The sequence below is a fragment of the Rhinolophus ferrumequinum genome, chromosome 19 (assembly GCF_004115265.2).
Source record: "Rhinolophus ferrumequinum isolate MPI-CBG mRhiFer1 chromosome 19, mRhiFer1_v1.p, whole genome shotgun sequence".
Taxonomy (NCBI): domain Eukaryota; kingdom Metazoa; phylum Chordata; class Mammalia; order Chiroptera; family Rhinolophidae; genus Rhinolophus; species Rhinolophus ferrumequinum.
The window spans coordinates 50,201,069-50,213,821 of NC_046302.1; the positions used below are offsets into that span (position 1 = coordinate 50,201,069).

General features: G+C 37.8%; 1 protein-coding gene across 1 annotated transcript in view; it reads left to right on the plus strand.

Moving 5' to 3' along the window:
• PHLPP1 (PH domain and leucine rich repeat protein phosphatase 1) overlaps positions 1–12,753 on the plus strand; it is a 176,842-nt gene that overhangs the window by 152,531 nt on the left and 11,558 nt on the right. Inside the window, exons 12-14 of the mRNA XM_033087523.1 lie at positions 1,317–1,479; positions 4,909–5,039; positions 9,351–9,455. Of these exons, the coding sequence (XP_032943414.1) occupies positions 1,317–1,479; positions 4,909–5,039; positions 9,351–9,455 (399 nt within the window). The remainder of the gene's footprint in view (positions 1–1,316; positions 1,480–4,908; positions 5,040–9,350; positions 9,456–12,753) is intronic.

The following is a 12,753-nucleotide window of genomic DNA, read 5'->3' on the forward strand; positions in this document are numbered from 1 at the left end:
TCTACACTTTTTTCAAAATATGATAATATAGTCAAATAATAATGTTAAAATTCAGGCTCTCATAGATGGATTATTTCACTGTGTATATAATGTTGTTTGTAGCATATCCTGATACCGTGTTAGATGTTTATGAGATTAGAAGACCTGATTTCATAAGACAAAGACTTAGTTCTTACTGTATCTTAGACATATATTTATTTTCAAGATAAGCAAATAATATAACCTTTATATGTGAGAGATATCAGAAAGAAAAGTCATAAAGGGCTTTATGCTAAATGTTGTAAAGGTGTATTGTGACAAAACCACAGCAAGCAGAGAAGATACTGATAATTGTAGGCTAAATGCTTCAGATTACAAGTTTGAGTTACACTCACTGGGACTCCTGTGCTTCTTGGAGTCTGGCATCACCAGTGGCAGAAAAAGTGAGGAAATGCTAAGTGTCAGAAGGGGTGTCAGATGTTATTACAGGATTATCGAGGTGGAGGGGTTTCCCCTCCAAATTTACAGAAAATACAAGAAACCGTAACTCAGGAATTTTTCTTGATTTTGTTACTGTAATTATTAATCTTAAGATTAATTATAGATTAAGACTGAACAATAAATGACATTCTTAAGCAAAAATATTAGATTACATTAGGACATTAATGTAAGGTAAGGTCAGAGGGGTTCCTTCTTTGTTGATGCCTAGGAGGAGCCGAGAAGTGTTTCTGGGGCCCGGTTTAACTTTGGGCACCACCAGGAAGTCGAGAGGTGCTGCAGGTGGTCTTTCCACGTGCCCTCTGCTCCTTACCAGCTTGTCACCCCGATGATGCCAGAGGGACTTGGGGAGTGGGGTTTTAGGAGAAAACTTATCTTCTTACGAGCTATAACCCTGTTCTCCTCTGCATCCCCTTGAGTTTTCAGTCCCGTATAAAGAAATCATACTCTCAAACTAAGCTCTTTTAAAGCACTGATAGTGGATTAATGCTAACTTTTGACCCGTTGGAGTAGGATTTTCATTGGCGTTCAGACTAAGCTATGTAGCAAGGTGATTGTTGCCTTCACACACACAGTTTAGAGGAAAAAGATATGCATTTTTCTTCTTGTTGCCAATTCGAAGAGTTAAAGTTAATAGTTTTTGTTTTGTAGTAGAAAAGGAGGTGTTAAAATACTTAGATACTCAAAAACAATAGTGGAAAGATCATTTATTAAAATGACTATTATAAGTGAATCTTTAAAATCATAGTAAATTCCCCTTTGATTCTCATTGTGTATTCTTTTTAATTGTCTTAGAATTACCTTATGACCCCCTCCTCCCTGGATTTTCTCTTTTTTAGTAAAATGGCAAAACTGGAGGAACTAGAGGAAATCGATATCAGTGGGAACAAACTGAAAGCCATCCCCACCACGGTCCTGAACTGCAGGCGCATGCACACTGTGGTCGCTCACTCCAACTGCATCGAGGTCTTTCCGGAAGTTATGCAGCTCCCAGAAATCAAGGTATGCGGTTTGATCCATAAACGCCACCCTTCAGGTCAGCAAAGAGAATTGTTGTCTCTACTTCATTCATTCAGGATGTTTGCACCTTTGTTGGATTTCCTCAGCCTGAAGACTCGCAGTTGTCTTGGCGCCATCCTTCCTAGTCACTGGACCACACTGTTGAGTTAGAAGAAAAAAACCAAAAACCAAAAAAGACTGGACTGGAAGTTGGGAAAATTGTGTTCTAGGCTGTCCCTTACTGGCTGCACGACATGTGGCTAGCCACATAGCCACCTAACTCTCTCCCATCTGTCTAACTACACTTGTCCTACTTATTTCTAGGGTGGTTATTAGGCTCAAAGACTGAGTCAGGCATGATAGCAGTTTGAAAAAGTTACCATGTTTCCCCAAGAATAAGACCTAGCCGGACAATCAGCTCTAATGAGTCTTCTGGAGCAAAAATTAATATAAGACCCGTTCTTATATTATAGTAAAATAAGACCGGGTCTTATATTAATTTTTGCTCCAGAAGACTCATTAGAGCTGATTGTCCGGCTAGGTCTTATTTTCGGGGAAACACTGTAATGGTACCACTTTACACCCCTCCACTCCAACTCCCCTCATTAAATAGCATCCACCACCACAGCACCCAGTTAGTAACGTTCCCTGTATAGATGTAGCTTCATTACTGTCACCAAACATTCATTTCTACTTAATGAAATTGGCAGGACAGGTATTCCCATATGATAGGTGAGGAAAGTGAGGTGGTGAAAAATGAAGTGATTTGTGTAAATGAAGACAGCAAATTGGTGGCAGACAGTCTGCAGTTCCTGACTCCTGAGTCAGGGCAGGCTTGTGGGATGATACCAGTTCACTAGAATGAAAGGCATCGAACAACTTTTTATTTATGTTTTGGAGGGTGTGTGTGTTGATGCAAAAGTAAGAATTCTTTGTGTATATAAAATGTAGCTTTTCGTTTGCATATTAGCATTTCTGGTTATCATCAGTTTTGTGCTTAAAAAACAACTCCGTGGTTATAGACTTTGGAGCATATTCTAGTCTCCTAAAAAGGAACAGAAGCTGTCCTACTTAGCCATTCCTCACTTTTCAGGTACTTTCTGGTAGAAACTCTATCAGGTTAAGAAACTTATTATAGACATTTGAAGGTGCTTTAAATAGCATGCATAATTTTTTGCGACAGCAGTTTTTATACCTTTACATGGTTGCGGTGTGCCTTACTTGACATACTGAGGAATTTGGTGGCAGATTGAAGGGCAGTAGAGAGCAACTGAAAGACTGAAGCTGGAGGGTGGTTGGATGGCATAAACCACAACCAGGGAATCACCCTGACAGCATATGGGGAGTGGATCAGAGGGAAGGGAGAGTGAGAGCAGAGTTAGCATGCAGCCATCGTCCTCCAGGGGGAGCGTGACGCAGTTTAGAACAGGGTAACGGAACCAGTGGAAGAACTGGCTGCAGCAAATGAAAACCCTGGTGACCATACGGGCCCAGGAAGGGTTAGTGCATAAGCACCATCTCTAACAAGGTCTGCTTTGCCATCGCCAGCATTTTATCTTAATGAATAAATACCCGACTGGACTCATTTTACAATTTGGTAATTTAAAGAATGAACAGTTTTACATTTGCAGAACTCTGAAAGTTTAAATCTTTAGTTAAAACATTTAAAAAATGTTGCTAACCAGTTTGATAAAATTCAGTTATGTTCTGAAATGTCTTTAATCTTTCCCCATAATGTGTGATCTGATCTCTGAATTTATTTCTGTCAACTACTTAGGTTCAGAGTTACCCACGCCTGGCAGGCCCTAAGCTCGTGTCTCATCGCTGCCCAGTACATAGTATTTGTACCATGTATTGTCGTACCTGTGCTGATGTAGGCTGACTCTACTGGCAGAATAACCCATTATTAACCAATATGATCATTTTTCATTAAAGTCCAGTTGAATCTTTATGCAACCATTATTTATAATTGAAAAAACAAAACAAAAAGGAGATGACCATTTCCCTATTATGAATGTTTAGGTTAAATGAATTATTGTACTTCTACTCAAATTGTTAAGGCTTTTAAGGGTGATGGGAGTGAAGGTATGGAATAAGTGAAAGGTAATGAAATTGTACCTACATTTAGGATTTTTTAAAGTTTTTTATGTTAATAAGGCTACTAGAGAAAATAGAAGGCTAACACTGGTTGTGTTAGGGTGTTAAATTTAAGGGGAAATTTTCTAAGCTTTTCTGTTTGTCTAGCTTTTTGTAGTGTGTTTATAATGCTTTCATAATAAAAAGTAATTCTTTAAAATTGCAATATAATTTTACACCATTGCTACTGTTTGGGAGCAAGAGTATGAAACAATTTGTGTGAAACATTGTATTGTTTGAAGTCAGTTAAGAATATATTTCTCCAAAATTACAGGTTTTTATTTTACCCAGTCTCTAGCCCTCCCCAATCCGTAATGAGTTCTTTAAGAATCTTTCCAAATAAAGATGATATTGGCCGCTTTTAAGATTCTGAAATCCTTAGATACAATTTACTTTCAAACTGTACTAAGATTTTAAATAGGCTTTTTAGGCATTTTTAAAAAGTATAGCAAGGTGCCAATTCAAGACAGATACTTGAATGTTTTCCATTCTCTCCGTTCTGCTAGATTGGGGGTCCACGTTCTCTTATCCAGAAAAATTGCCAGTTACTCTTGCTCTCGCTTGTGTATAGTGAGCCTTCTGCTCTGGTTCCCTACTTCCAAAGCAGATGTTCAGCACGTCATTTAAGCCTTACATTGGTTTTGTGAGAAAGGAGGCATTTATGCCTGTGTGCTGATAACACATAATTTCTGTTCTAATCAATTTGTTGACCCTTTTCATGGTTGGTTTCTAAGAGCGATTAGGCAGGAGCTGCTGGAGAGCTCAGATAACTTGGGGCATGGCAGGCGTGATCCACGTTTGTCTCATGCCTTTTTCTCGTGCATACAGTCGACAGGCCCACCTGCCCATCTGTCTTTTACCAATTTCTTATTTAGTGTCTTTTGAAGTAACTTCTCATTTTGAGAAGTTTGTTTCCTGCATTTCCCTCACTTCGCATGTTTTTTGTTTATTTAAACTCCATTTTGATGGAACTACAACCGTCATGGCCACAACAGGTGGGGAGATTTTGTCAGCAGTAAGCAAAAAAACTATCCTTAGGGTTTTTCAGTTAACGCTTACTTTTTAAATGGAGAGGTCAACTGAAATGGATAAAGATGGGGAGAATAAAGAGCATGGATTTTCTGTGTTATTCAAAGATTGTAAAAATTTAAATTGCATTTAGAAAAATCTGTTTTCAACTTCAGTGGCAGAGTAGCTGACATTTGGCCGTGATGAATGGTCAGACTGATTGGCCTGCAGATAGCAGCAGCATAGAACCACCTGAGCTTCTCTCCTTGTTTCCACTTGTTCCTTCAGTGCGTGGACCTGAGCTGTAATGAGCTAAGCGAAGTCACTTTACCAGAAAATCTGCCTCCAAAATTGCAAGAACTAGACCTGACTGGAAACCCCCGACTTACTCTCGATCACAAAACGCTGGAACTGCTCAAGTAAGTGTTTTGTGACACACTGTAGCTCCGTTAGTGTTCATTGGCAGCGGGATTTATGACTGAGTAAAAGCATTAAACAGTATGAAGCATCCATTGACTTACTAGCTGTGTCTACACACGTTTGAAATGAATTTGCAAGTCTGTAATTTACCAAAATGAATTCACCAAAATAATTTCTAATAATTGGATACTCAAGTGTCCTTTCAGATATTAAAAAAAAAAAATCTAAACAAAAAGAGAACAAGAAGAATGAATACAAAGAGGAAAAGGGGATATAAAAACACAGCGGAGAGCAGGAAACGACCAACACGTAAACTTAGGTCTCAGTTACTGATAATATGGGTGATGTGTAATACAAATGCTCCAGTAGGATTTTGAAAGGGATACGTAATGTGGGGGAAATGAACAATTTGGAAGTAAAATCCAGATTATTTAAACAAAACAGAGTGTGGGGTAGTTAGATCCTGTGAAGTTCTCTTCATGTTTTGGAAAAGAGTTCATATACTGTCTCATTCTTGATGTTGATGGAGAATTACAGGTTCAAGCTCACTATGTAAACATTAAAGGTGACCTCATAGAAAAGATGTCTTTATAGAAGTTCATCAGAGAACTCTAAATGCCTGGCAGTAGAATTAAATAAATTATGCTTCACAATAGACTTCACAATATACAGCCATTAAAAATTATGATGTACAGTTAGACTACTAACTCGAAAGACCTCCACAGTTTAAGTGAAAAGAGAGTTGGTGAAGAAATTTGTATGGTATAATTCCACTTCTTGCAAAATAAATTTCTGTGCATTGGGTACATGTGCATGTGACCACCATTTCAGAAAATGCCTGAAAAGAAATAAAACAAAATCTTAAAATAGTGTTGTTCTCTGGATAATAGGATTATGGATGGTTTTTATTTTCTTCTTTAAACTCTCTGAAAGTTCAGAATTTTTTCAGTATGTCTTAAAGTAACAGTCTTGGACACTGGCACACGTTAGTCATTATGTGTGCCTTATGTGCTTAAACTCTGTTGTGATATTCGTTGCTGAAAGTCATCTTCTGTTGTCTTAGGAAAAATTGAAAAAGAGTAGAATTTTGAAAAGTAGTATTAATGATCCATCAGTGCTATCCTAAGCTTTAGTGCAAACCAAAATTTGAAAGGCAATTAAGGTGATTCCTGGATGGAATTGACCTAATTAGTGCTTGTTTGTTGAATTTTAAGTACTTAATGAGAACATTGATTTCAATATATAATTGAAGAATGCTGTCTAAGTAGAGTGTCCTAGGGAAGCCCCAGGGGACCAAGGCGTTCTCTGCTGTTCACCAGTCAGTATGTGAAGCCTTGGCCCAAATCCCTCAGTCTGTCCAGAGCACAGTTTTCTCATTTATAAGGTGAGGATGGCCTGCATGCTCGCTAAGAACTAAGAGTACCTGGAATATCAAAATATATTTCATCTTTATATAGGTGACTTTTGAGTATTTTTGTAAATGTGATGTGAAATTTTGTGCTAAAAATAATTATATCAAAATTTGTTAGTAAATGGAACTAGCTGTTTGGAGAAAAATGGACATTGAATTCTTATACCAAAATAAATCTTAGCTAAATTAAAAAGTCTATAAAATGAAATAATCTTTAAAAGTAAGAAGAAATTATATCAATATATTCACAAGCCAGAAAAGGACTTGTTAGGCCAAAGGGCGGGGCGGTGAGGAGATCACAAGAAGAGAAATCAGCATATGTAGATCAGTTTTGATATTTGTGCTATGTGTATTTATACGTAAAATACTTTTGTGCATAAAAGGTTTAAATGTCTACTCCAGAAGCTACCTAGAGTAAATCTAAAAGGAATGACAAACCAAGAAGATACATTGGTAAAAAATATGAAAATAAAATCATTAATGTTTAATAGAAAGTGTTCTTATAAGTCAGTAAGAAAAGTACTCAAACAAAATAAGTGAAGTACATTAATGGTTAACAAAAGAAGTACAGGTAGTTATATGAAAAGATCATGTTCAACTTTATTTGTATATCAAGGAAATATTAAATAAAATGGTTACTCCCTCAAATTGGTGCTGCTGGAGAACTGTAAATTGATATAACTTTTCTTGAAAGCCATTGGTCCTGTGTATCAAGCTTCTAAAAATATTCATATACTGCGACCATGGTTTTCTGTGGCAAAAATTCATTTGAAAAAGTAATCAGCAATATGGTGTTTATTTTAGGTACAGAAACAGTTGTCAGATATTCCTAATTATATTAGGATAAATATAAAATGATAGGGAAAATGTTCATGATGTAATTAGAAAAATGATGCAAAACGGTACATATAGAATGACCCCACTGTTTTATATGCATAAGAGAAAATCTATTTGTTCAGTTCTGCACAATGAGCATGTCACTGCAGTGGCCTGAGCGACCGCAGTGAAGCACATGCGTGCTCTCAGATTTAAGGGAAAATTAGTAACAGACCATGAAATCATAGTACTCTTATGTAAAAATGCTACCTCTGTTTCACCACTAGAAGATCGTGGTTCTTTAGTAACTCGGGAGAGTTTCCGTATCTAATGTACTACTGATGCGTTTAGGGGCTTGGCCGGTTTGTTCCACACGAGCCAGGGTGAGTGAATTTGGTGACCCTTCTGTGTGGCTGTGCTCCCGCTCCCAGACTCGTTTCAAGATGCACAAGAGTCAACCAAGATGCAGGTCACTTCAGACAGCTGCTCACTACACTGTGTTCAGCTAGGCAGAGATTGAGAAACGGCTGCTTCACTGGCGAGGATTATGGGCGAGATGGAGGATTACTCTTTTCTTTAATAATCAGGCTAGGAAGTGGCATTATGTCTTTGAAGGCTCTGTGTTCTGCGAGAAGTGTAAATAAATGTCGTCAGGAATGAGCTTTCAGTTTTTCTCTAGAATTCAGAGATGTCATGGGAGCCTTACGGCCTGCCTTCAGAAATCATTGCATTGCTTACAATTGTACATGGACGAAGTTCAGCACCAGGTCGTCTGGACACAAATAATGGCAGCATATCTTTTCTAAAGCTCCTCTTTAATTGAAAACTTTGAAAAGAGGATACAGAGCCCTGCTATATAGAAGGAGGCATTGATTTGATTTGCTATTGGCACCATCTATGATTTTTATGTTTTTCAGCTTTTTAGGAGAAAGGGAAAAGTAAATGTTTGCTGGTAATTGAGAGTAGAAACTGTGCTTTAATGACATATTTTTAAATTTCAAAGAAATTACCACCAGTCATTTCCAGAATCAAAATGAATACTATTAGATATTGCCTTACTCCATAGAGTCGAATGGTTCTTAGGAAGGGTATTCAGTATTTGTTGTATTTTAGAGTTTGTGAATGCTAACAGATAATTTAAATTTTTGTGTGTTTAGATGTTTTTTAAGTTAAGAAATTATATATGTGCTTTTTCTCTTGTTTAAGAAATGGGCGGGGGGGAACTAGCGGCAGTTTGCAAGTAAGCAGAATGTATTTCATCATATGGCAGCCAGCCTTTTTAAAAACCTGCTTCACATCTGTATGACATCCTATTTGGGGCCACTGAATGCTTTCTGGTGTGCTGGTTTTTAATAAATCTCGTTTGAGAGTTTACCCTGTTAGTATTTCTGTTTTGGGTCCTGTTGGACCAATTATGGCATATGGGAGCAGAGGTGAGATAAGAACTTGTCTCCTGGTCTAAATGTATGTAGTTAACGTGCAATTTATTGAACCAAACCTCATTTATTTTGTAATTTTATATTAATCTTAGTAGGAATGGCTGTACAAATGAGGAAAGAATTGGAAGCTTCAGGGGGTGGCAAGTCCTTGGTAATATTTGTGAAATATTTGAAGGGGTGATATGGGCAGAAATTAGATTTGAGGATAAATGTTGCAGAATTCTCTCACATCATCCAAACAAATGTAATTGTGGCCTTGGTTTCATCCTTTTCAAATCTGGGTATTTGTGTTGTAAGAATACACCCAACTTAATAGTTTTTTTTTTTTCCCCCCTCATGCCAAGGTTGATAGCTGTGCTTTTCATTCTCAGGAGAAAGCAGCTATCTAGTGCGGTGTGGATGAAGGTCTCATCACCGCCATAGAATGCTGATAAAATCTAATTTTCATGCTCTGGGTATATGCCCCTTTGTTTTCATCATGAGTAGTAGCTAGTTCTTGTTGCTGATAGATATTTCAGATACATTAAACACAGTAAGAAATGGTAACTATAGCGTGCTTAGCAGGTGTTTTTCATTATTGGATAAAGGCAGCAATTTGTACATGTTGGGTTTCAGTGATTCCTGTCCTCTGTTTCTCTTGTTAGTAATATCCGCTGTTTCAAGATTGATCAGCCTTCCGCAGGAGATGCATCTGGACCCCCAGCTGTATGGAGCCACGGCTACACGGAAGCTTCAGGAGTGAAAAACAAGTAAGTGGGTGAAGCTTTGGAGTGAGAATTGCCTCCTGCCCACCTGCCTTCTTTTGAGGGGTGAAACAAACCCAGTGCTGGCATACACTTCCCTCATGGACCATTTATTGGAGCGTGTTTCCCCAAAGTGAGGCCCCTCGTGACTTAGGTTTGAACATTAAGCTAAGCCCTGCTTGGCATCACATACCCTCTGTGAGAGATGTTGCTAGGATACAGTGTAACTGACACATTATATCTATGTGAGACTCCAGTGTTTGGAGAAGGCATAAGTATTGAAATGCATCCCTGCTCTTTTGAAAAGCTCCTTTCTCTTTTTCTGAAGCCTGTTTACCAAGCAAAACAAGATCATGTTAAAGAAGTAGCCTCGATTGTCCATATGCGAGATCACTTACATTATTGACCAGTCAGTGGTTCTGTGGAGCTGTTTCTACTATCTAAATTAGCTTGGCAGCAGTTTGATGTCTATTTTCTGTCATGTCAACTGCTTCTTACCACCAGGACTTGTCCGTCGTATTTTCTATTATATTTCTCCCTTATTTTCACCAACTTTCCCTGCCGTAGATGCAGTTGTTGATTTTCCTGAGAATTGTAATCAACCTCTTCATGCGTGCTTGCTTTTTGTCAAGAGGTACTAATAATTAGTACTAGAATAGTAAAGAATCCTATATATTAGAATAGTCATAATTTAATTACCTGAGGTATAAGAACACAAAATATTGAGAGTAGGGGGAAAACAGAAAGTGGAGGATGATCCAGTAATAGCTAATATTAGTATTCAACCCTAGGTGCACATCAGAATCAGATGAGAAACTTTTAAAACAATTCTCCAGCCTAGGCCCATTGAATCAGAATGTTTTAAAATCTCCCCCAGGTGATTCTCATGTGCATCCAGGGTTGAGAACCACTGACTAGCTGAATACCCTTCGTGGAAAATAAAAAGTGGACTGTGGTTACCGTGCTGACTACTTTTCTTTGGGACAGAAGACAGAATCAACTTAAGTTCTGGGTCTAGCACGTTGGTCCTTCCCTCTTTAAGAGCATGATTTGCTGTTGTGCTGACGAGAAAAGAGGTAGCCCCCATTTCAACACCTCTGTTCCATTTGCCCCAACAGGCAGAATGACCAATTGTGCCTGGGCTTCGGTTGTTATATTAGTTCTATGTACTTTGCACTGTGTATCATTGTATTTTAGGGGGTGGGGGGGAGGAAGTAATTGCACATTCTTTGGAGCAAAGTTCCTTCCTAGAGATCTTTCTTTTCAGATTAAAAGACCTTCTGTCTTGCTTGCAAACACCAGGGTGTGAAACTGCTTTCTAATTCATGAACACTGATGTGAAATCCAACACTGGTTTTTAAACATCTGGATATTAAAATTTATTTTCTAGTCATATATATTAATGAAGCAGCGGCCAATGAGATCTGCCATTTCTGTATAATTCCTTCTTCCACAATTACTTTTTAAATTTTTTTGTTAATCGAAGTATGGCATTGGTACAGAAAAGTACATAATGATAAGCACACAGCTCTGTGAAGCTTTCTAAGGTGAACACGCCTGCAGACCACCACCTACCTAGATCAAACTTGGGAACATTTACAGCACCTCCGGAGTCCCAGGCCATCCTGCCCCTCACTTTTTACCCCTTGGTTGTGCCAGCAGAAGCTTCTTAAGTGTTTTCTTTTTGAATTGTAGATAGGGTGTTATGTAAAGCAGGAGCTTGCTGCTTGCCTCCTGAGGGGAGGAGAGAGCTGTGCGGTCCCTGCTCCACATCTCAACAGATGTCTGTGCTGGCTCTGCCCCCTCCTTCCCCTTCAAGTTCCGTTTGACTCCTTGACAGGTCATTTCAGATTCTTTAGGGAAACTCAAGCCGAGAACTATAATTGGATAATTTAGGTTCTTTCTCAAACTAAAAACAAACAGGAAGCTTCAGTGGAAAAGAAGAATCACTACTGTACTTTTTATAAAACACATTATTTCCTTTTTTTTGTTGTTTACACCCCCCCATTTTGATTAGCAAGGGGAGCTTACCGAAGGAAGACAGAATTATAAGATGATTTAATATTATATTATTAAATTGTACCTTGCCACTAATTGCCATATAACTTGGGGTGATTTGTTTTTCTTAATAAACGGAAGCCAAAATTTCAAAGTATTGAGATAAGAGCCAGGTTGGCCAACTTTGAATCTGGGCTCTATGCTTATTTGCTGTATGACCTTGAGCAGTTACTCACCCTCTCTTTGGCTTAATATCTTCATCTGTAAAATGACACTAAAAATATTAGCTGTCCTCATGTTGTTGTCAGATCCCTTGAGTTACATATGTGAAGTACTTAGAACAACATGTGCTCTATAGTAAACCCTATTTAAATGTTAGCTACTATTTTTATTAATGATAATGGTTAGTACTATTATTATTTATTCCCAGACTCCGTAAGGGCCAGGATTATATTTTCAGGTTCATATCTCTGTTATCTAACCATGATGTATATATCAGGTGCTTATAATTTTTTCTTTTCATTAATTTATATACAGTAAGGAGGGATAATTTATATTAACTAAAATTTACCTTTTTTGGTATACAGTTCTACAAGTTTTGATGAAAGACTATTATTTTGTAACCACCACCACAATCAAGTTATAGAGCAGTTCCTTCATCCTGCAAAATTCCCCCATGCTCCTCTGTTGTCAGTTCTTCTCCCCACCCCCAGCCCCTGGCAACTGCTGCTCTGTTTCTTGTTCCATTAGTTTTGCCTTTTCGAGAATGTCATATAAGTGGAATTATATAATATATAACCTTCTCAGCCTAGCTTCTTTCACTTAGCATAATACAGTTTAGCTTCATTTGTGATGTTCCATGTGTTAGTGATTTGTTCCTTTTTATTGCTGAGTGTTATTCCATTGCATGAATATAATGTGGTTTGTTTATTCATGTACCATTTGAAAGAAATTAGATTGTTTCAAGTTTTTAGCAAATATGAAGAAAAATGCTATAAACAGTTGCATACAGGTTTTTATGTGAACATGTTTTCATTTCTCTTGGGTAAATACCTACGAGTAGGATTGATGAGTTATATGCTAAGTATATATTTAATTTTATAAGAAACTGCCAAAGTGGCTGTACCATTTTCATTCCCAGCAGCAATGTATGAGAGCTCTGGTTGCACCACATCCTCGCCAGTACTTATTATCAGGTGGTGGTGGTGGTGGTGGTGGTTTTGGCCATTCTAATAGTAATATCTCATTATGGTTTTAATTTGCATTTCCCTAATGACTAATACTTGTTGATCATCTTTTCACATGC